The sequence below is a fragment of the Perca flavescens genome, chromosome 20, assembly GCF_004354835.1.
Source record: "Perca flavescens isolate YP-PL-M2 chromosome 20, PFLA_1.0, whole genome shotgun sequence".
Taxonomy (NCBI): domain Eukaryota; kingdom Metazoa; phylum Chordata; class Actinopteri; order Perciformes; family Percidae; genus Perca; species Perca flavescens.
In genome coordinates this window covers 25,529,546-25,550,269 of record NC_041350.1, presented here as the reverse complement: position 1 = coordinate 25,550,269, position 20,724 = coordinate 25,529,546, and the positions used below count along the sequence as shown (strand labels likewise).

Here is a 20,724-nt window from a genome sequence, read left to right as displayed (position 1 = left end):
CTACATTTGTTCGTTAGCTGTAGTTGCTTTGCAGACTAAGATTAAACTACAACGTCATAACGATGATAATCATGTTTTGTACATAAAATATATTAGTCTTAAAAAAAAAAAAGTAAGATCCCGCAATCTGCTCCTGCTCGGCATGACAATTTAAAGATTATTATTATTATTATTAAGATATTCACTGTATTTTTTTTTGTTTACGTAAAATATATTAGTACTACCCAACAGAAGGCTATATCAAATATAACAGCCCCACCTCTTAAACTACATTAAAACAAACAGTAAAATGCTAATTATAGATGAATACACCAATAATACCATGAAAAAATTGTAAAGCACAATTTGTTTCAGCAATAGAAGTACTTTTATTTTGATACTTTCACTACATTTTGCTGCTCATAACAATACGCACTTAAGTAACATTTTCAATGCAGGACTTTTACTTTATTTCCACAGACAGGTATTTATATATATATTTACTTAAGTAAAGGATCTGGGTATAATAATAACCATTGACATATATAAAAAAAAATAACGTGAATACTTCTTGCACCCTGACGCGATGATGCTGATTGGCATCTGGCCCTCCTTTGTCTGCCGAGAAACTCAAAGCATGACTTTATTATATGATAGTGCCCTCTAGTGGCCGCTTTGAGTAATTACAGTCTAATTCATTTCCCACACAGCCATGGTGGCAGGTGGCAGCTGTTACATGCATACTGTCTATGGTTACATGCGGTGATTTGACTTTTGATGGACCAGCCTGCACAGATTAAACATCTATTTATAGATTCGACTTCCAAACAATGTCTTTTACATTTTGTTTTTACGGATTTGTGTATTAGGCTACTTGGAAGAATAAATCAAGCGGTAAATATTTTAGAAAACGGATTAACATTATAAAAAAAAAAAAAAAAGACATTTTTAAGGATGTATATATTTGGTGAATCAACATAGCTCGAGGCTAACCACAGTCGACCCCATTAGGCCACTGTTGTTGTTAGACTGCGTGTTAAAAGCGTTGCCATTTGAGCGTATGAGCGCTTGGTTAAATGCAGCGTGCGTACCGTATTTGTAGCATATTGCCACTGGCAGGCGGAGCTAAGGAGGCTGAGATGGAGGGATGCTGCTGAATAGCAGGTGGAGACCGCGGATGTTTACGGCGTGCACTTTGCCGAGGGAGGATCGAGACTCAGAGGGAGCCGGATAGGGGATTTTCAGGAGATACTACAGTTCCCACTACCGAGGATGATTACAGCGTGCACTTTGCCGAGGGAGGATCGAGACTCAGCCGGATACTACAGTTCCCACTGCGGACGGTTCAGTATTTCTTTGTGATCTCGCAGAGGCGGAGCCCAGATTGAGCTCCCCGCTGCTCCCCGCTGCTCCGTGGACCGACAGGCTGTGGAAAAAAAAGGCTCCGTCTCGCTGTCGCGTCGCGGGAGGCTGCGACGATGTGAAGCTCCATCGTTTTCCCTGGAGCCTGGCATTATTATGCAGGGAGCAATAAGGGACACTGGACGGATTAAAGGGGAACAAAGCAGCGGTTTAGAAAACCTTTTACAAACTGGCAGGTCAGTGGATGTTTGTGTGGTGCAACAACACCGCATGAAATGCACCCAAACCACGGGATGAAACAGCAGTACATATACACTTTGTAACACAACAGTAAACACCAGCTAAACCCATCTAATACAATTAAACATGTCTAATAGAATATTTCTTGAGAATTCGACCCCGAGTCGTTTTTAATGCGAAAGGGCAGATATGTCCTGCCCTTGTGCTGCTGATACAGAAAAGTCTAGGCCTGTACTGTTTGGAGGTCCATATGATGGTGACTCTGAGCTTAGTAGATTTGTCCAGTGATTGTTTACCAGCTAGAATCTCTTGTTTTAAATCCAGCTTTCACTATCAACTGGTTAATAATATACATGTTGCAGGACCTGGTTTAATTTCAAAGGTATTCTTAGGTTTATTGAAGCAATGTAGAGTGGAAAAATATTGCTATGAGTAATCAAATTCTCTCAGCCTAGTAACTCTGCCAAAAATAGACTCTCTATAAAGGACTCTGGTGTTTTTTTTTTCTTCTTTTCTTTGTCGTCATGTCAGTTCCCTGAAGGGGAAATGTCTCATCTGGTGTAAAAATCAGTGCATGAATATGTGTTCATGCATGCGTGCGTCTCTGAACCTACGTTATGACCCTCCCCCGCACACTGCATCTCTCTTAAGCTGTGGACCGAGTGCTATAATCCTCTAATCGAAACCTCCTCCAACTATTTCATCCACATCCCCTCACATATCTCCCTCCCATCGACTCCTGCCCCCCCCCCTCCTCCCTCTTCTCTACCTGCAGCATTGGCCAACTATGGTTGACCCCTCGGAGGCTGAGGAGCAGAACAAGTGCAAAGGCCCGCACCTCGACGCGTCAGCCGTGGCCACCGAAGACCCTCGACTGCCAGAACAGGCCGAGGGTGCGACGACGGAGGAGGATGGGGATGCCGGATTCGAGACGCCGCCCTCCCGCAGTCCTGAGCCGAGCCCCTACCACGCCACGTCCCCGGCGGGGCCAGGCGCCTCCTCTCGGGGGGCCCCACCTGAGCAGCCACAGACCCAGACCGACAGAGCTGCGTCACCAAAATTGCACCTGGACCTGTACAACTTTGACTCCCCAGCCGCGGAGGGTAGCCGCTACGTGTTGACGAGCCCTCACTCTCTGGAGGCGTGTGCTCGATGTGGGGTCAAACCCGTAGAGCTCCTGCCCCGTCCGCTGGCCGACTTTGCCCGGGAGGCTCCCGGCCGCTCCATGCGCGTCGCGACAGGACTGTTTGAAGTCTACGAGAAGGACAGGCACGCCAAACTCAGGCAGTGCCGGGAGGAGAGGGAGAGGATCGTCCGAGAAGAAAAAAGAAGGATCCTGCAGGCGACGGTCCATACCGGCGGCGGTGCGTCACCCTCCTCTGCGGAGCAGCAGCAGCAGCAGCACAAAGCCTCCCCTGGCTCCGCTCAGCCTCCTAAATCTGGGCCGGTGACCTCCAGCGCAGCCCCTGATTTCGGCGCGTCCTCTAGAGCCACGGCACCAGGTCCAACCTCTAAAACGGGAGCAGCTCTTTTATCTAAAGCTCCCAGCTCCAGTAGCTCCCCTAAATCTCAGTCCTCAAAATCTGCTTCCACAACCTCTACACCATCCTCCAAGGGTGGTTTCCAAGGATCGGCCAAGCATCCTTTGTCCTCCCCATCTGAGCAATCAAAGACCACACGGGCGCTCTCGTCGGGCCCTCCGCCGGTAGTCAGGAAGTCCTCAGGCGGTAAATCTTCAAACACTTTCCCCAGATCGACACCAAAACCCCCCTCCTTCCCCAGAGCCAACTCTACATTAGCGTCATCAGGGACAAAGGCGACAGTTAAGAGCTCCGGGACGCCTCTGAATGGCATCACAGGAGCACAGTTCTCTCAGCACAATGGACATCTCGGCCTTCACTCCAAGGTGCAAGGAAAAAGCCATTCGCTGGAGTCCCTGCAGCGGAGGAAGGATCCCGTCTGCTCCTCCACCTCCACCACCACAACTACCACTACGTGCACCTCGTCGGAGTCCGGCGCTTCCTCTTCTTACAGCTGGGACGGTCCACGAGATCACTGGGCCAAATCCTCCAGTCCTCGAGCTCGCACCATGGCCACGTTCAACTCCCTGATGGGCCGCAGCCTCAGCCTCGGCGACCTGAGCCACTCCCTTCAGACGACGCAGAAGGTCGAGCGCATAGTGAAGGAGGTGAAGCGGCGGGGCCTGAAGGCCGTGTCGGAGCGCGACCGCAAGATCGCGGCGCTGATGCTCGCCCGATACCAGGAGGAAGACATCATGAGTCAGACTCGCTACGTGGCCCACCTGCAGTGGGACAGCGAGCGGCGAATGGACGAGCTGCGTCGGGAACAGGAGGACCGGGAGAAGCAGCGCGCGGTGCTCCAGTGCCAGCGGGTGTGGCAGACCAAGGTGACGACGCGCCAGCGAAGACTCAGTCAGCGGGAGCGGCAGTCGACGGCCGCCAGAATGCGGCAGGCCGAGGAGAGCGAGGAGCGGTGGCGGGAGCTCTCGGAGCAGCAGGAGCGCAGCCGCCTGCTGCGGTTGCAGCAGGCGGCGCGGGAGGAGAAGCACAAGAAAGCCCTGCAGGAGCAGAACCTGAAGGCCCTGGAGGAGGAGAGGGCCGCCATGCTGGAGCAGGAGAGGCTGCTGCTGAAGGAGAAGCTCACCATGGCCGAGCTGAAGAGGCAAGAGAAGGAGCACCAGGGCCAGGAGGAGCGGCGGGGTCTGAACAAGGCGGAGAAGAGGCGCCACGCGGCCCTGATCCAGGAGATCGCCCGCAGGGAGCAGGAGGAGAGGGAGGAGGCCCGGAGGGCCGCGGAGGAGAAGCTCAGCCGCTCCCTGGAGAACTACGAGCAGATAGTCGAGCGCCGGGGGCAGGAGCTGAAGGAGAAGGCCAAGCGCGAGGAGAAGCAGATCCAGAGAGCACGCAAAGCGGCGGAGAAGCGCGAGAGGCAGCAGCAGCAGCTGCTGGAGGCTCGCGCGAAGGAGGCGGAGAAACGAGCCCAGCAGGCGGCTCTGGTGGCCGAGGAGCGGGCCAAAGAGAAGGCCCAGCGGGCCGTCCAGAGCCGGCAGGAGAAGGAGAAACTGCAGAAGCTCAACCGGCAGCGAGTGGAAGAGGAGGAGAAGCAGAGGCGCCTGGAGCTGCTGCAGTCCATCGAGAGGAAGCTGGAGAAGAGCGAGCAGATCTTCAAGGAAAAGCGGGCGGTGCTGGAGAGCGCCCGCTCGGTGGCCCAAGCCTCTTTTCACGTACGGGACAAAGTGCGGGAGGAGACCAACATGCGCACGTTTGATAAAATGGCCCTCGAGGCTCAACTCAAAGCCAGCCTGAACGAGAAATAAACTCACGGGCTTCGTTTTGAACCGCGCACTCCTGGCCACGTGCCTGGCTCTCGCCTTCATCGCGGCCCTCATCACTCAACAGCTTTACCCTCCTTGTCGTAAAGAGCCACAGTGCTTATTTTTTTTTTTTTCCCCTTACATATCTTCACCCATCAGCTGATTCGTTTACATTTTTGACCATCCCTTTTTAATTATAGATCCTTTCAAAGCAAACCAAATGGTTTTGTACCGTGGATATAATGAGACTACATTCTTCATCAGCTGTTCTGAATGAACAGCAGAGCCTGTAAGGCAAGTACAGTGGGCTTCATATTAGATTAGAGTGTGGAGAGAGCTGCCTTGTGCAGACACACAACCCCTCCTCTCTCTCTCTCTCTCTCTCTCTCTCTTTCTCTTTGCCCTCTACTCTACTCGATCTTGGCTACTGGACTGAAAGCTGTGCTGGAATGAAAAGAGTTATTGTTTACCAGGAAGCACAACTCCATGACAACTGCAGAGGCTTTCTACGGGAGCACTCCTGTAAGGGTAAATGAAGCGCAAATGGTTCTAGACCCCCCACCCCCCAAAGCAAAGGAGGGATGCTTTTGTACACGCACTGTGACACAGCTAGATATAGCATGGAAAGAAAGCTCTTGTCAGTACCTAACTGCTGACAATGCAGCACAGGGGGGCGGGGGGGGGGCCGTGCGCATGAGCCCCCCATGCTGATAAAGCACCAGAGGATGTTGATTCCTGCAGCAGTCGATTCTGCCTCTTTTTCCCTTCAAGGACTCCCTGAGTCTCACCTCTCCATGTCAGATCACACTCAGAGACAGCCACCTTTTATTCCCCCCAAAGTCAGCCTTCTCCCAACACAGCCGCCTGCCGACCTGAGTCAACAGGTACGAGTCTTTTATTGCTTTCACAGGTTATGCAATGCCTTCTGTTTTTGTCACGTGCTGTTGCCTTTCAGCGCTCGCAGTTAAAAAAAAAAAACTGACCCCGACTTGACAGAGAGAAGAAAAAAAACGCATCCGCTGACGAGCCAACAACAGGCGTTAAAGGCCTCTGGCTGCGCTAATCCTGCAATCTCTCAGATTAAAAGAAAGGGGAGCTACACATGGGGTTTTTTTTGCACTCAGATGTAGGCGTTGCCATAGCAATATAAAATCCTGGATGGAGCAGCGAAAAGGCGAACGACGAGCAGAGAGATGGCAGAAGTCCTTTTAAAACCTTCACCTACACAGTCAGTCAATGTTCCTGTGGCCACAAGGTAGACTTGACTGAGCATTTCAGACAGCCTGATACCTCCTAACGTCACTGACTACTGAGAGAAATGCAGCATTATACCAGCAGGGGACTGGCAGGCTTATGGCCCTGACTGAGCCACGCTGTTGCCACCAGATAATCACTGGGAGGTGATGTAAGGTTGGAGGGATGAGACGGCAGATTTGTGGGTGCTTATGAAGGTGTCTGAAATGATGAGCTCACCAATCTAAAAAGAAAAGGTTATACTAGAACATAGTAACATTGTAAAATCTGCAGTAAATACCTCTAAGCCACACATTTTCAGCCGCAGTTAAATTATAAATAAAATATATATATATATATATATATATAAAAATATAAGTAGATCAGAGAGGTAAGAGGAACCGAACCTGCAGACTTTTGGATGATTTTAACTCACTCTTGTTGCATAAATTTGACAGCTACTGATAAAAAGACATCAAAGAATCACCTTTGTTATCATTACACTTATTGTGTAATGTAGTTTAATTTTACATTCGGCATTTGTGAAATTGATTTTGCAGTAAACGGCAAGAGACCAGCTCATCTTCAAGGGGCCTACTGCTCTTATATGGTCTTTATATGACACTCATCATCTGATCTTTAACACCTCAAAATCCTTGTAGATGGTATTTTTAAAATCCAAATGTGTGCACCAGTTAGTATCTTGTAAAAACATCATAATAACTGACCTTGAAAAATTCTGTATGCTCTGAATAATGTTGTTTTTTTGTCCAAAAGTGTAACAGTGAGTGTACAATGCAGAGAATGCCAGCATTTAAGTACATTTACTCAAGCACTGTATTATGACCTGTTTTCAACATACTATACTATGACCTGTTTTTCCAAATACTTAAATATGATTTTTTTCTGAATGACTTTTCAAAATACTATACTCTGACATATTATGACTTGATCTTTGACATACTATACTGACTTTTTTTCGACTGCCTTTTTAAACATACTATACTATGACCTTTTTTTTGAATGACTTTCACATTGTAACTAAGTTTATTTTCGACATACTTTGACCTTTTTATGACGGACTATACTATGACCTTTTTACGAAATACCGTACTATGGCCTTTTTTCGCTAAACTATACTATGACTTTTGTCGACATTCTATACTAGGACTTTTTTTAATCACTTTTTCGACATACAGATGAAGCCATCCAAAAGTCCCTCTGTGCTGGGGCCCCGGCAGGTCCGTGACGGGTCCCTGGCCGGGCCGTGGCTGAAAAAAACCCCAATATTCTGCTGAATTTGTAAAACCCAGATAGACTACAGATGGCTCGTTTGTTTTGATGCTTTAAGGAAGTAGCGATACAGCTGAGGGAGACACGCCTATACTACAGATCCGTTCTCTCCATGAAAGCTGTTATTCAAAAGAACTGCAATACTAAGGGAAATGAATGATATGGATTAGGAAAAAGCGGAACTGTGCGCGGGACTCATCAGCTGACTTTATCTGCAGCGGCACGTAACATCGGACAAACCCACACAATGTTTTTTTTTTTACAAAAAGAAAATAGTATTATAGTTTGGAAACGATCGTGGGTCTGAACCACCCACCTGCTGAAGCTCCGTGACGCCGTCAATAGGTGACTGCAAGCCGGTATAGGCCCTTTCAGGGGCCATGCGTTTGAGTTAAAGTGCCCATATTATGAAAAAAAACCTTTTTCTGGGATTTGGGGTGTTCTTTTGTATCTCTGGTGCTTCCGCACACATACAAACTTTGAAAAAAATCCATCCATTCTGTTTTGAGTGAGATCCGGTTTCTGAATGTGTCCTGCCTTCAGTCTCCGGGTGAGCTGTTCAAAATCGACTGTGACGTCACAGTCCAAAATGAGCTGGCTAACCACAACCGTTAGCTCGTATCGTAAGCGTTAGCATGCTACGTCGTTCTCAATAGCAAAACACTGCTACAACACACACAAGTTCACCATAATCTACAAGAGAACTACTTACATGTGCATTTAGAAGTCTCCCAGCTAATCCTGCCTTGTAACTGACTGAAGTTGGAGAAAGAGGCTTTCTTTTACTGTCTCTAGAGACAGCAGTGAGAGAGAGCTGTGCAGTACAACAAAAAATATGGTGTTTTTTGAAAATTAAACCATGTAAACCTATTCTGGTACAAACTTAAAATACAGTTATGAACCTGAAAATGAGCATAATATGGGCGCTTTAAGCCAGAAATAGTGAGCGTCATGCGGGGCTGACAGTTGGCACCAAAACGACTAGTTTAGGGAAAAGATCGTTGTGTGGGTTTTGTTTTCGCCGTAAAGTGAACTACACTCTATGGCTTGAACACGCTGTGTTTTAGGTTGACACCACATCGGGCTGTTTCATTCTGAGATTAATTCCCATTGAATATTGAAGTTTTTGGCATGTGTGGTTGAGTGTCACTTTATCCATTGTCAGAGTCGAACCTGAGTGCCCGCGATATTGGTAGCCTACATTGAGAATGGAATATTCTCAGTTTGCATAATCCAGTTGCAGTTCAAACTTTTTAACAATATTCACTCTCTTGTACATACAGTCATTCATAATCACACTAAGGTATATATGCCCACAGTATTCATCCTATGTGTAAACTGTAAGAACAGTTGTTGCACCGGGTGGCAGCGTGGAAATATTTTTTGAAAATAGCACATTTTAAACTGCTGAGACCACCAGTTTAGTTTTTAGAGTTTAAGCTGTTTGATACGCTATCTGGCAGTGTATGGTCGGTGTGTGGGGGTTGTGCGTTGCTGCTAGCACTGAGGGAGAAGTGTCAATGGCCCATCAGCTAAACAAAAGCATGCAGACACTTTTATTGAGAAACATCCATCCATCCAAGTGACATTTCACCCTAAACGTTGCAGTATAGCTGACAGTGGTATGCCTTTGAGCAGCACAGTGAATTCATATTTTTCTCAGTCTATATTAACTAGTAAAGATGACAAGGCAGCAAAACATCCTTTCATTTTATAATTTAATTTGGCTATAATGTATGTAAAATTGCCACCGTAGGAACATGGTTACATAGCTAACGTTAGAAATGAGTGACATTTTAACCGTGCACAGGTAAAATAAACAAACGTAGGCTTTATGTAGGGCTAAATTACAATAACTAAATAGATTAACTAAAAAAAAAAATAGCTGGACTAGAGACCAATTACTAAAGTGGGCTATAACTACTGTATAATAGACATCATTGACTTGGAATGAACTTGATTTGCTACATGTCTCTGGGGGATAGCTTCAGTGTAGTAAAGATTAATTGAATGTACAATAAATGGTAGATTAAGTCACTCGCTACTTGTGAAGGAAGCCATATCATGGTGAAACCCTGCAAGTGAAAGAATGGGTGTGGTTACAGTGGAATTTAGACACACCCTGTCAGGATGCAGGTGGAGGGGGGTGACTGGAAGTAGGCTGGTTTGGAGGGGAAATTTTAGATGGCTTCATTTGTACTATACTATGGCTTTTTTATCACTTTTTCGACATACTACACTCTGACTTTTTTTTCTGTCATTCTATAATATGACTTTTAGCACTCTTTTTTGACATACTTTATTATGACTTTTCGACAAACTACACTATGGCTTTTCTTATCACGTTTTTCAAAATACTATACTATGACTTTATGACTCTTTTTCGACATACTATGGCTATTTTACCACTTTTTTTAGACATACTTTGGCTTTTAATGACTTTTTTCAACATACTATATGGAGTTAACTTTTTTCGACATGCTTCGACATGACTTTATGACTTTTTTTGACAAAGTATACTATGTTTTTTTTATGACTTTTCATGAATAATATGTTGAAACATACTATTTATTATACTATGTTTTTAGGCATACTATAATATGACCTTTTTTAATCAATTTTTGACATACTATATTATGGCTTTATTATTAAAAAAAAATTAAATACTATACTTTTGCTTCATTATCACTTTTGTGACATAATATAACTTTTTTCTTTGAAGTAAATGGACTCCCTACTGTATTCATCACACTTTTATTTCATTTCCTGCAGGTCCTGGTGATGAACGAGAGCTGGAGATGTAACCTATAATGGTCCTCCTTTCTTCCCACACTGATCGTCACCCAAGTCTGCTCAGATGGAAATCCATCCATATCTTTTCCTTTTAAACTAGTGATAGTGCCATCTTCTGAGCTGCTGAGAAGGAACCCAGATATGAACCTGCAGCCTTTTACCTGCATAAATGAAATGACATGTACAAGGTTCAAACAGCTTTATTCACATCAAGGCATGTTGTTCAGTCCATAATATGTTCCCTCTTGACTTTACCTCAACATGTGGGCTTCTTTTTTGTATCATTTCCGGTAAGTTATCATTTGTGCATTATCATAAAATGCTTGTTTCAATTATTTACATAGAGTTGCTTTGTCAAGGACAGATTTCGGATGTAGCAATAATGAAATGGTCAAGATCACTATCAAACACATCTGTGAGTTCTTTGTTTTTCTAAAACGTGTTAAAGGTTAAGGACACAATCTGTTCATACCATCAAAACCAGAATAATAAAAACAAACATTTCACAAGATGGATTTGCATTGTCTGTGCTATCTGCTAAATAGTTTCTGTATACTGTAAATCTATTATAGTAGTATTTTAGAAAATAAGTAAGTACAAGTCTAGAGTCAGACACTGCCAACTAAAACATTATGATTTATGACATGTTATGTGTTACTGTAGTACAATACCTTACTGAGTGAACCTGTTATTCTTAACATCATCATTACTCTTTGGCTTAATCCCTTAAAAACTGAAGGTTTCTTATTGCACTTTAGATCCAAACAGTTCCAGAATCTAAACTCTAGAACTATCAGGCATGTCCACCGCAGGAACTTTTCCAGGGGAAAGAGGACTTTATAAGGAACTTTTTTTTTAAAAGCAATATCAAGAAAATTGCCGTCGTAATTGTCCAACTTCCTTATTCGTAATTCCTGGAACTGTTTGGGGGAAAAGGGCTTTGAACCAGTGGATCCAATGAGGGGGCTGAAAACCAACTGCTGTTACATATAATAGCTTTAGTTAATGTCTGTTAAACGTATTACAGATTTCTGTGTACAGTCATCTACAGTATCCTAACAGTGGGTTTGGGCTCAGGATCTCTACATTACTCACTGTGTGAACTGAATAAAGATGAGGACCATTTCTCCTATTTTAGCTTAAGCTCTTTTTTTTTCTTCTCAATCCTCGGTTTTGTTCATGGCATCCTTGCGAGTAATGATTTTGTACACACTCTCTCGGAAGCTGCTGTCAGAAGTCAGTCGCCGGGCCGTCTCCCGCAGCTCCTCCATGCTGCCGCCGTCAGTATTCGCTACAGCAAAAGACTTGGAGTGTTTTACTGCAAGAAAGCATAAATTTCAGTATGTTAAAAAAGTAATAGTATGGTGGGGATAAAGGCATAGTATGTTGAAAAGTTATGAAAAAGTCATAGCACGGTATGTTGAAAAAAGTGATTTAAAAAAAAGCCAGTATGTGGAAAAAATTGATAAAGAGGACAAACACGGTCCCTTAGTTAATATATCTGTACTATGCCAAAAACAAATTGGTTCTGTGGCTAATAAACATGATAAACAGTCTATCTTTTTGTCTACTTTTTTCATTTATTGTATCTGCTTATTACAATGTTATTACACCCTCTTGTCCTCTGACAAAATGTCATAGTATAGTATCAAAAAAAGTGATAAAAAGCCATAGTATGTCAAAATTAGTGATAAAAAAGCCCTGGTATAGTATGTCAAAAATATTCATAAAAAGCCACAGTAAAGTATGTCAAAAAAAGTGATAAAAAAACAATAAAATAGTATGTTGAAATTATGTATTTCAAAGAAAGTCATAGTATAGTATGTTGAAAAAAGAGATAAAAAGCCATCGTATAGTATGTTGAAAAAAGTCATAGTATAACATATAAAAAATATCAGAATAGTATGTCAAAGTGATAAAAAGCCATAGTATAGTATGTCGAAAAAAGTTATAGTATAGCATATACAAAATGTGTGATACAAAAGTAATAGTATAGTATGTTGAAAATGTTTTCAACATACGAAAAAGTCATAGTATGTCGAAAAAAGTGCTGATAGAGTCATAAGATAGTATGTCGAAAAATAATGATAAAAAGGTCATTGTATAGTATGTCAAAAACACTGATTAAAAAGTCATAGTATAGTATGTTGAAAAGAAGTGATAAAAAGCCACAGTGTAGTCTGTCAGACCGGATAGCTCAGTGTGGAAGCATGCAGGTTGGAAGAACAAAGTGGAACAAAGCGGTTGTGGATTCAAAACATAAACTTTGTGTCAGGTCAGATAGTTAAGCTTGATAGGATTATGATTGGAAGACAGAAGCTTGTGTGCTCAAATCTTATATGTTTTATTAGTTTTGAGGTCAATACACTAGGTTAAAGAGACAAATATGAAGAAAACATAAACGTGTTTGTCAGGTCTCATAGAGTTTGAAGGATATATGTGTCACTCTGATGAATCCAATCCAGTTTGTGATATCAGTCCTCAAGAAATGCATTGAATGTGCGAAGTGTGTCAGATGTGTTTGCTCAGAGTACTAGAATGCTGGTTGGAAGAACGCAATTGTCATGGGTTCAAGCCTCGCAAGGAAAACTGAAGATTGTCAAATAAGCCAGGAGAACACTCTTAAGCGTAGAGTAGTTGGGGTAGAGGATTTTTCGATGAAAAAAGCCATAGTATAGTATGTCGAAAAGAGTTAGAAAATAGCCATAGTATAGGATGCCGAATGAAGTGTTAATAAGGCCATAGTATAGTATGTCGAATGAAGTGATAATAAGGCCATAGTACAGTATTTAGAAAAAAATGATAAAAAAAGCCATAGTATAGTATGTCGAAAATAGCCATAGGATAGTATGTCGAAAAAAATGATAAAAAAGCCATAGTATAGTATGCCGAATGAAGTGAAAAAAAGGCCATAGTATAGTATGCCGAAAAGAGTGATAAAATAGCCATAGTATAGTATGTCGAATGAAGTGATAAAAATGCCATAGTATAGTATGTCGAAAAAAATGATAAAAAAAGCCATAGTATAGTATGTCGGAAAAAAGCCATAGTATAGTATGCCGAATGAAGTGATAAAAAGGCCATAGTATAGTATGTCGAAAAAAATGATAAAAAAGCCATAGTATAGTATGTCAACAAAAAGCCATAGTATAGTATGCTGAATGAAGTGAAAAAAAGGCCATAGTATAGTATGCCGAAAAGAGTGATAAAATAGCCATAGTATAGTATGTCGAATGAAGTGATAAAAAGGCCATAGTATAGTATGTCGAAAAAAAGCCATAGTATAGTATGTCGAAAAGAGTGATAAAAGAGCCATAGTATAGTATGCCGAATGGAGTGATAAAAAGGCCTAGTATAGTATGTTGAATGAAGTGATAAAAAGGCCATAGTATACTATGTCGAAAAAAAGCCATAGTATAGTATGTCGAAAAGAATGATAAAATAGCCATAGTATAGTATGCCAAATAAAGTGATAAAAAGGCCATAGTGTAGTATACCGAATGAGGTGATAAAAAGGCCATGGTATAGTATGTCGAAAGAAGTGATAAAAAGGCCATAGTATAGTATGTCGAAAAAAAAGAAAAAATAGCCATAGAATAGTATGCCGAATGACGTGATAAAAAGGCCATAGTATAGTATGTTGAATGAAATGATAAAAAGGCCATAGTATAGTATGTCGAAAAAAATGATAAAAAAGCAATAGCATAGTATGTCGAAAAATAGCCATAGTATAGTATGCCGAATGACGTGATAAAAAGGCCATAGTATAGTATGTCAAAAAAAATGATAAAAAAGCAATAGCATAGTATGTCGAAAAAAAGCCATAGTATAGTATGTCGAAAAGAGTGATAAAATAGGCATAGTATAGTATGTCGAATTAAGTGATAAAAAGGCCATAGTATAGTATATCGAAAAGAGTGATAAAATAGCCATAATATAGTATGTCGAAAAAAATGATTAAAAAAGCCATAGTATAGTATGTCGAATTAAGTGATAAAAAGGCCATAATATAGTATGTCGAATGAAGTGATAAAAAGGCCATAGTATAGTATGTCGAATGAAGTGATAAAAAGGCCATAGTATAGTATGTCGAAAAAAATGATTAAAATAGCCATAGTATAGTATGTTGAATAAAGTGATAAAAAAGCCATAGTCTAGTATGTCGAAAAAAAAGAAAAAATAGCCATAGAATAGTATGTCAAATGAAGTGATAAAAAGGCCATAGTATAGTATGTCGAAAAAAATGATAAAAAAAAGCCATAGTATAGTATGTCGAAAAAAAGCCATAGTATAGTATGTCGAAAAGAGTGATAAAATAGCCATAGTATAGTATGCCGAATGGAGTGATAAAAAGGCCATAGTATACTATGTCGAAAAGAGTGATAAAATAGCCATAGTATAGTATGTTGAATGAAGTGATAAAAAGGCCATAGTATACTATGTCAAAAAAAATGGTAAAATAGGCATTGTATAGTATGCCGAATAAAGTGATAAAAAGGCCATAGTTTAGTATACCGAATGAAGTGATAAAAAGGCCATGGTATAGTATGTCGAAAGAAGTGATAAAAAGGCCATAGTTTAGTACACCGAATGAAGTGATAAAAAGGCCATAGTATACTATGTCGAAAAAAAGCCATAGTATAGTATGTCGAAAAGAGTGATAAAATAGGCATTGTATAGTATGCCGAATAAAGTGATAAAAAGGCCATAGTTTAGTATACCGAATGAAGTGATAAAAAGGCCATGGTATAGTATGTCGAAAGAAGTGATAAAAAGGCCATAGTTTAGTATACCGAATGAAGTGATAAAAAGGCCATAGTATAGTATGTTGAATAAAGTGATAAAAAGGCCATAGTCTAGTATGTCGAAAAAAAAGAAAAAATAGCCATAGAATAGTATGTCGAATGAAGTGATAAAAAGGCCATAGTATAGTATGTCGAAAAATAGCCATAGAATAGTATGTCGAAAAATAGCCATAGTATAGTATGCCGAATGACGTGATAAAAAGGCCATAGTATAGTATGTCGAAAAAATGATAAAAAAGCAATAGCATAGTATGTCGAAAAAAAGCCATAGTATAGTATGTCGAAAAGAGTGATAAAATAGGCATAGTATAGTATGTCGAATGAAGTGATAAAAAGGCCATAGTATAGTATATCGAAAAGAGTGATAAAATAGCCATAGTATAGTATGTCGAAAAAATTATTAAAAAAGCCATAGTATAGTATGTCGAATGAAGTGATAAAAAGGCCATAGTATAGTATGTCGAATGAAGTGATAAAAAGGCCATAGTATAGGATGTCAAAAAAAAAGAAAAAAAAGCCATAGTATAGTATTTTGAATGAAGTGATAAAAAGGCCATAGTATGGTATGTCGAATGAAGTGATAAAAAGGCCTAGTATAGTATGTTGAATGAAGTGATAAAAAGGCCATAGTATACTATGTCGAAAAAAAGCCATAGTATAGTATGTCGAAAAGAATGATAAAATAGCCATAGTATAGTATGTCGAATGAAGTGATAAAAAGGCCATAGTATAGTATGTCGAAAAAAATGATTAAAAAGCCATAGTATAGTATGTCGAATTAAGTGATAAAAAGGCCATAGTATAGTATGTCGAATGAAGTGATAAAAAGGCCATAGTATAGTATGTCGAATGAAGTGATAAAAAGGCCATAGTATAGTATGTCGAATGAAGTAATAAAAGGGCCATAGTATAGTATGTCGAAAAAAATGATAAAAAAAGCCATAGTATAGTATGTCGAAAAAAGCCATAGTATAGTATGTCGAAAAGAGTGATAAAATAGCCATAGTATAGTATGTCGAATGAAGTGATAAAAAGGCCATAGTATAGTATGTCAAATGAAGTGATAAAAAGGCCATAGTATAGTATGTCGAAAAAAATGATTTAAAAAGCCATAGTATAGTATGTCGAAAAAAAGCCATAGTATTGTATGCCGAACAAAGTGATAAAAATGCCATAGTATAGTATGTCGAGTGAAGTGATAAAAAGCCATAGTATAGTATGTCGAATGAAGAGATAAAAAGGACATAGTATAGTATGTCAAATGAAGTGATAAAAAGGCCATAGTATAGTATGTCGAAAAAAATTATAAAAAAAGCCATAGTATGGTATGTCGAAAAAAAGCCATAGTATAGTATGTCGAAAAGAGTGATAAAATTGCCATAGTATAGTATGTCGAATGAAATGATAAAAAGGCCATATTATAGTATGTCGAATGAAGTGATAAAAAGGCCATAGTATAGTATACCGAATGAAGTGATAAAAAGGCCATGGTATAGTATGTCGAAAGAAGTGATAAAAAGGCCATAGTTTAGTATGTCGAATGAAGTGATAAAAAGGCCATAGTATAGTATGTTGAATAAAGTGATAAAAAGGCCATAGTCTAGTATGTCGAAAAATAGCCATTGAATAGTATGTCGAAAAATAGCCATAGTATAGTATGCCGAATGACGTGATAAAAAGGCCATAGTATAGTATGTTGAAAAAAATGATAAAAAAGCAATAGCATAGTATGTCGAAAAAAAGCCATAGTATAGTATGTCGAAAAGAGTGATAAAATAGGCATAGTATAGTATGTCGAATGAAGTGATAAAAAGGCCATAGTATAGTATATCGAAAAGAGTGATAAAATAGCCATAGTATAGTATGTCGAAAAAATTATTAAAAAAGCCATAGTATAGTATGTTGAAAAGAGTGATAGAATAGCCATAGTATAGTATGTCGAATGAAGTAATAAAAAGGCCATAGCATAGTATGTCGAAAAAAATTATAAAAAAAGCCATAGTATAGTATGTCGAAAAAAAGCCATAGTATAGTATGTCGAAAAGAGTGATAAAATTGCCATAGTATAGTATGTCGAATTAAGTGATAAAAAAGCCATAGTATAGTATGTCGAAAAGAGTGATAAAATAGCCATAGTATAGTATGCCGAATGGAGTGATAAAAAGGCCATAGTATAGTATGTTGAATGAAGTGATAAAAAGGCCATATTATAGTATATCGAAAAAAATTATAAAAAAAAGCCATAGTATAGTATGTTGAAAAAAAGCCATAGTATAGTATGTCGAAAAGAGTGATAAAATAGCCATAGTATAGTATGTCGAATGAAGTGATAAAAAAGCCATAGTATAGTATGTCGAGTGAAGTGATAAAAAGCCATAGTATAGTATGTTGAATGAAGTGATAAAAAGGCCATAGTATAGTATGCCGAATGAAGTGATAAAAAGGCCATAGTATAGTATGTCGAATGAAGAGATAAAAAGGACATAGTATAGTATGTCAAATGAAGTGATAAAAAGGCCATAGTATAGTATGTCGAAAAAATTATAAAAAGCCATAGTATAGTATGTCGAAAAAAAGCCATAGTATAGTATGTCGAAAAGAGTGATAAAATTGCCATAGTATAGTATGTCGAATGAAGTGATAAAAAGGCCATAGTATAGTATGTCGAAAAAAAGCCATAGTATAGTATGTCGAAAGAAGTGATGAAAAAGCCATAGTATAGTATGTCAAAAAAACAGAAAAAATATCCATAGTATAGTATGTCGAAAAACAGCCATAGTATAGTATGTCGAAAGAAATGATTAAAAAAGACATAGTATAGTATGTCAAATGAAGTGACATACTATGTCGAAAAAATGCCATTGTATAGTATGTCGAAAAGACTGATAAAATAGCCATAGTATAGTATGTCGAATGAAGTGCTAAAATAACCATAGTATAGTATGTCGAATGAAGTAATAAAATAGCCATAGTATAGTATGTTGAATTAAGTCATAAAAAGGCCATAGTATAGTATGCTGAATGAAGTGATAAAAAGGCCATAGTATAGTATGTCGAAAAATAGCCATAGTATAGTATGTCAAAAAAAATGATTAAAAAAGCCATAGTATAGTATGTCGAAAAAAAGCCATTGTATAGTATGTCGAAAAGACTGATAAAATAGCCATAGTATAGTATGTCGAATGACGTGATAAAAAAGCCATAGTATAGTATGTTGAATGAAGTGATGAAATAGCCATAGTATAGTATGTCGAATGAAGTGATAAAATAGCCATAGTATAGTATGTTGAATTAAGTGATAAAAAAGGCCATAGTATAGTATGCTGAATGAAGTGATAAAAAGGCCATTGTATAGTATGTCGAAATAAAAAAAAAAAAAGCCATAGTATAGTATGTCGAAAAAAAGCCATAGTATAGTATGTCGAAAAGACTGAAAAAATAGCCATAGTATAGTATGTCGAATGAAGTGATGAAAAGGCCATAGTATAGTATATTGAAAAAAAAGAAAAAATAGCCATATTATAGTATGTCGAATGAAGAGATAAAAAGACCATTGTATAGTATGCCGAATGAAGTGATAAAAAGGCCAAAGTATAGCATGTCGAAAAAAAGCCATAGTATAGTATGTCGACAAGAGTGATAAAATAGCGATAGTATAGTATGCCGAATGGAGTGATAAAAAGGCCATAGTATAGTATGTCGAAAAAACAGAAAAAATATCCATAGTATAGTATGTCGAAAAATAGCCATAGTATAGTATGCCGAATGACGTGATAAAAAAGCCATAGTATAGTATGTCGAATGAAGTGATAAAATAGCCATAGTATAGTATGTTGAATGAAGTGATAAAAAGGCCATAGTATAGTATGTCGAAAAAAAGCCATAGTATAGTATGTCGAAAAGAGTGATAAAATAGCCATAGTATAGTATGCCGAATAAAATGATAAAAAGGCCATAGTGTAGTATACCGAATGAAGTGATAAAAAGGCCATGGTATAGTATGTCGAAAGAAGTGATAAAAAGGCCATAGTATAGTATGTCGAAAAAAATGATAAAAAAAGCCATAGTATAGCATGTCAAAAAAAAGCCATAGTATAGTATGTCGAAAAGAGTGATAAAATAGCCATAGTATAGTATGTCGAATGAAGTGATAAAATAGCCATAGTATAGTATGTTGAATGAAGTGATAAAAAGGCCATAGTATAGTATGTCGAAAAAAGATGAAAATAGCCATAGAATAGTATGCCGAATGACGTGATAAAAAGGCCATAGTATAGTATGTCGAATGAAGTGATAAAAAGGCCATAGTATAGTATGTCGAAAAAAAGCCATAGTATAGTATGTCGAAAGAAGTGATAAAAAGGCCATAGTATAGTATGTCGAAAAAAATGATAAAAAAAGCCATAGTATAGTATGTCGAAAAGAGTGATAAAATAGCCATAGTATAGTATGCCGAATGGAGTGATAAAAAGGCCATAGTATAGTATGTTGAATGAAGTGATAAAAAGGCCATATTCTAGTATGTCGAAAAAAAAGAAAAAATAGCCATAGAATAGTATGCTGAATGACATGATAAAAAGGCCATAGTATAGTATGTCGAATGAAGTGATAAAAAGGCCATAGTATAGTATGTCGAATGAAGTGATAAAAAGGCCATAGTATAGTATGTCGAAAAAATGATAAAAAAGCAAAAGCATAGTATGTCGAAAAAAAGCCATAGTATAGTATGTCGAAAAGAGTGATAAAATAGGCATAGTATAGTATGTCGAATGAAGTGATAAAAAGGCCATAGTATGGTTTATCGAAAAGAGTGATAAAATAGCCATAGTATAGTATGTCGAAAAAAATGACAAAATAAGCAATAGTATAGCATGTTGAAAAAAAGCCATAGTATAGTATGTCGAAAAGAGTGATAAAATAGCCATAGTATAGTATGCCGAATGGAGTGATAAAAAGGCCATAGTATAGTATGTTGAATGAAGTGATAAAAAGGCCATAGTATAGTATGTCAAATGAAGTCATATAAAGGCCATAGTATAGTATGTCGAAAAAATTATAAAAAAAAGCCATAGTATAGTATGTTGACAAATAGCTATAGTATAGTATGCCGAATGAAGTGATAAAAAGGCCATAGTATAGTATGTTGAATGAAGTGACAAAAAGGCCATCATAGTCTAGTATGTCGAAAAAAAAAAAAAAAAAATAGCCATAGAATAGTATGCTGAATGACGTGATAAAAAGGCCATAGTATAGTATGTCGAATGAAGTGATAAAAAGGCTATAGTATAGTATGTCGAAAAAAAAGTAAAAAAGACATAGTATAGTATGTCGAAAAAAAGCCATAGTATAGTATGTCGAAAAGAGTGATAAAATAGCCATAGTATAGTATGCTGAATGGAGTGATAAAAAGGCCTAGTATAGTATGTTGAATGAAGTGATAAAAAGGCCATAGTATACTATGTCGAAAAAAATCCATAGTATAGTATGTCGAAAAGAGTGATAAAATAGCCATAGTATAGTATGCCGAATAAAGTGATAAAAAGGCCATTGTTTAGTATACCGAATGAAGTGATAAAAAGGCCATGGTATAGTATGTCGAAAGAAGTGATAAAAAGGCCATAGTTTAGTATACCGAATGAAGTGATAAAAAGGCCATGGTATAGTATGTCGAAAGAAGTGATAAAA

General features: G+C 38.8%; 2 protein-coding genes and 1 long non-coding RNA gene across 4 annotated transcripts in view; 2 read left to right on the top strand and 1 right to left on the bottom strand.

The window, feature by feature from the left end:
* The first annotated feature begins 1,316 nt into the window (after positions 1-1,316).
* Positions 1,317-10,743, top strand: LOC114547200 (uncharacterized). Of its 2 annotated transcripts, none has more exons than XR_003691120.1 (2): positions 1,317-1,577; positions 10,214-10,743. It is a non-coding gene; the product is annotated as an uncharacterized LOC114547200 (long non-coding RNA). The 2 variants fall into 2 exon arrangements; XR_003691121.1 differs by lacking the exon at positions 1,317-1,577 and adding an exon at positions 5,750-5,799.
* Positions 2,361-5,706, top strand: ccdc177 (coiled-coil domain containing 177). Its single transcript, XM_028566415.1, has one exon. It carries the CDS (start codon positions 2,369-2,371, stop codon positions 4,916-4,918), a length of 2,550 nt encoding a protein of 849 aa, XP_028422216.1. The 5' UTR covers positions 2,361-2,368; the 3' UTR covers positions 4,919-5,706.
* A 648-nt stretch (positions 10,744-11,391) lies between the features above and the next one.
* Positions 11,392-20,724, bottom strand: part of plekhd1 (pleckstrin homology domain containing, family D (with coiled-coil domains) member 1) — a 38,763-nt gene continuing 29,430 nt past the window's right edge. Inside the window, exon 14 of the mRNA XM_028566422.1 lies at positions 11,392-11,552. Coding sequence (XP_028422223.1) covers positions 11,395-11,552 — 158 coding nt within the window. The 3' untranslated portion in view covers positions 11,392-11,394. The remainder of the gene's footprint in view (positions 11,553-20,724) is intronic.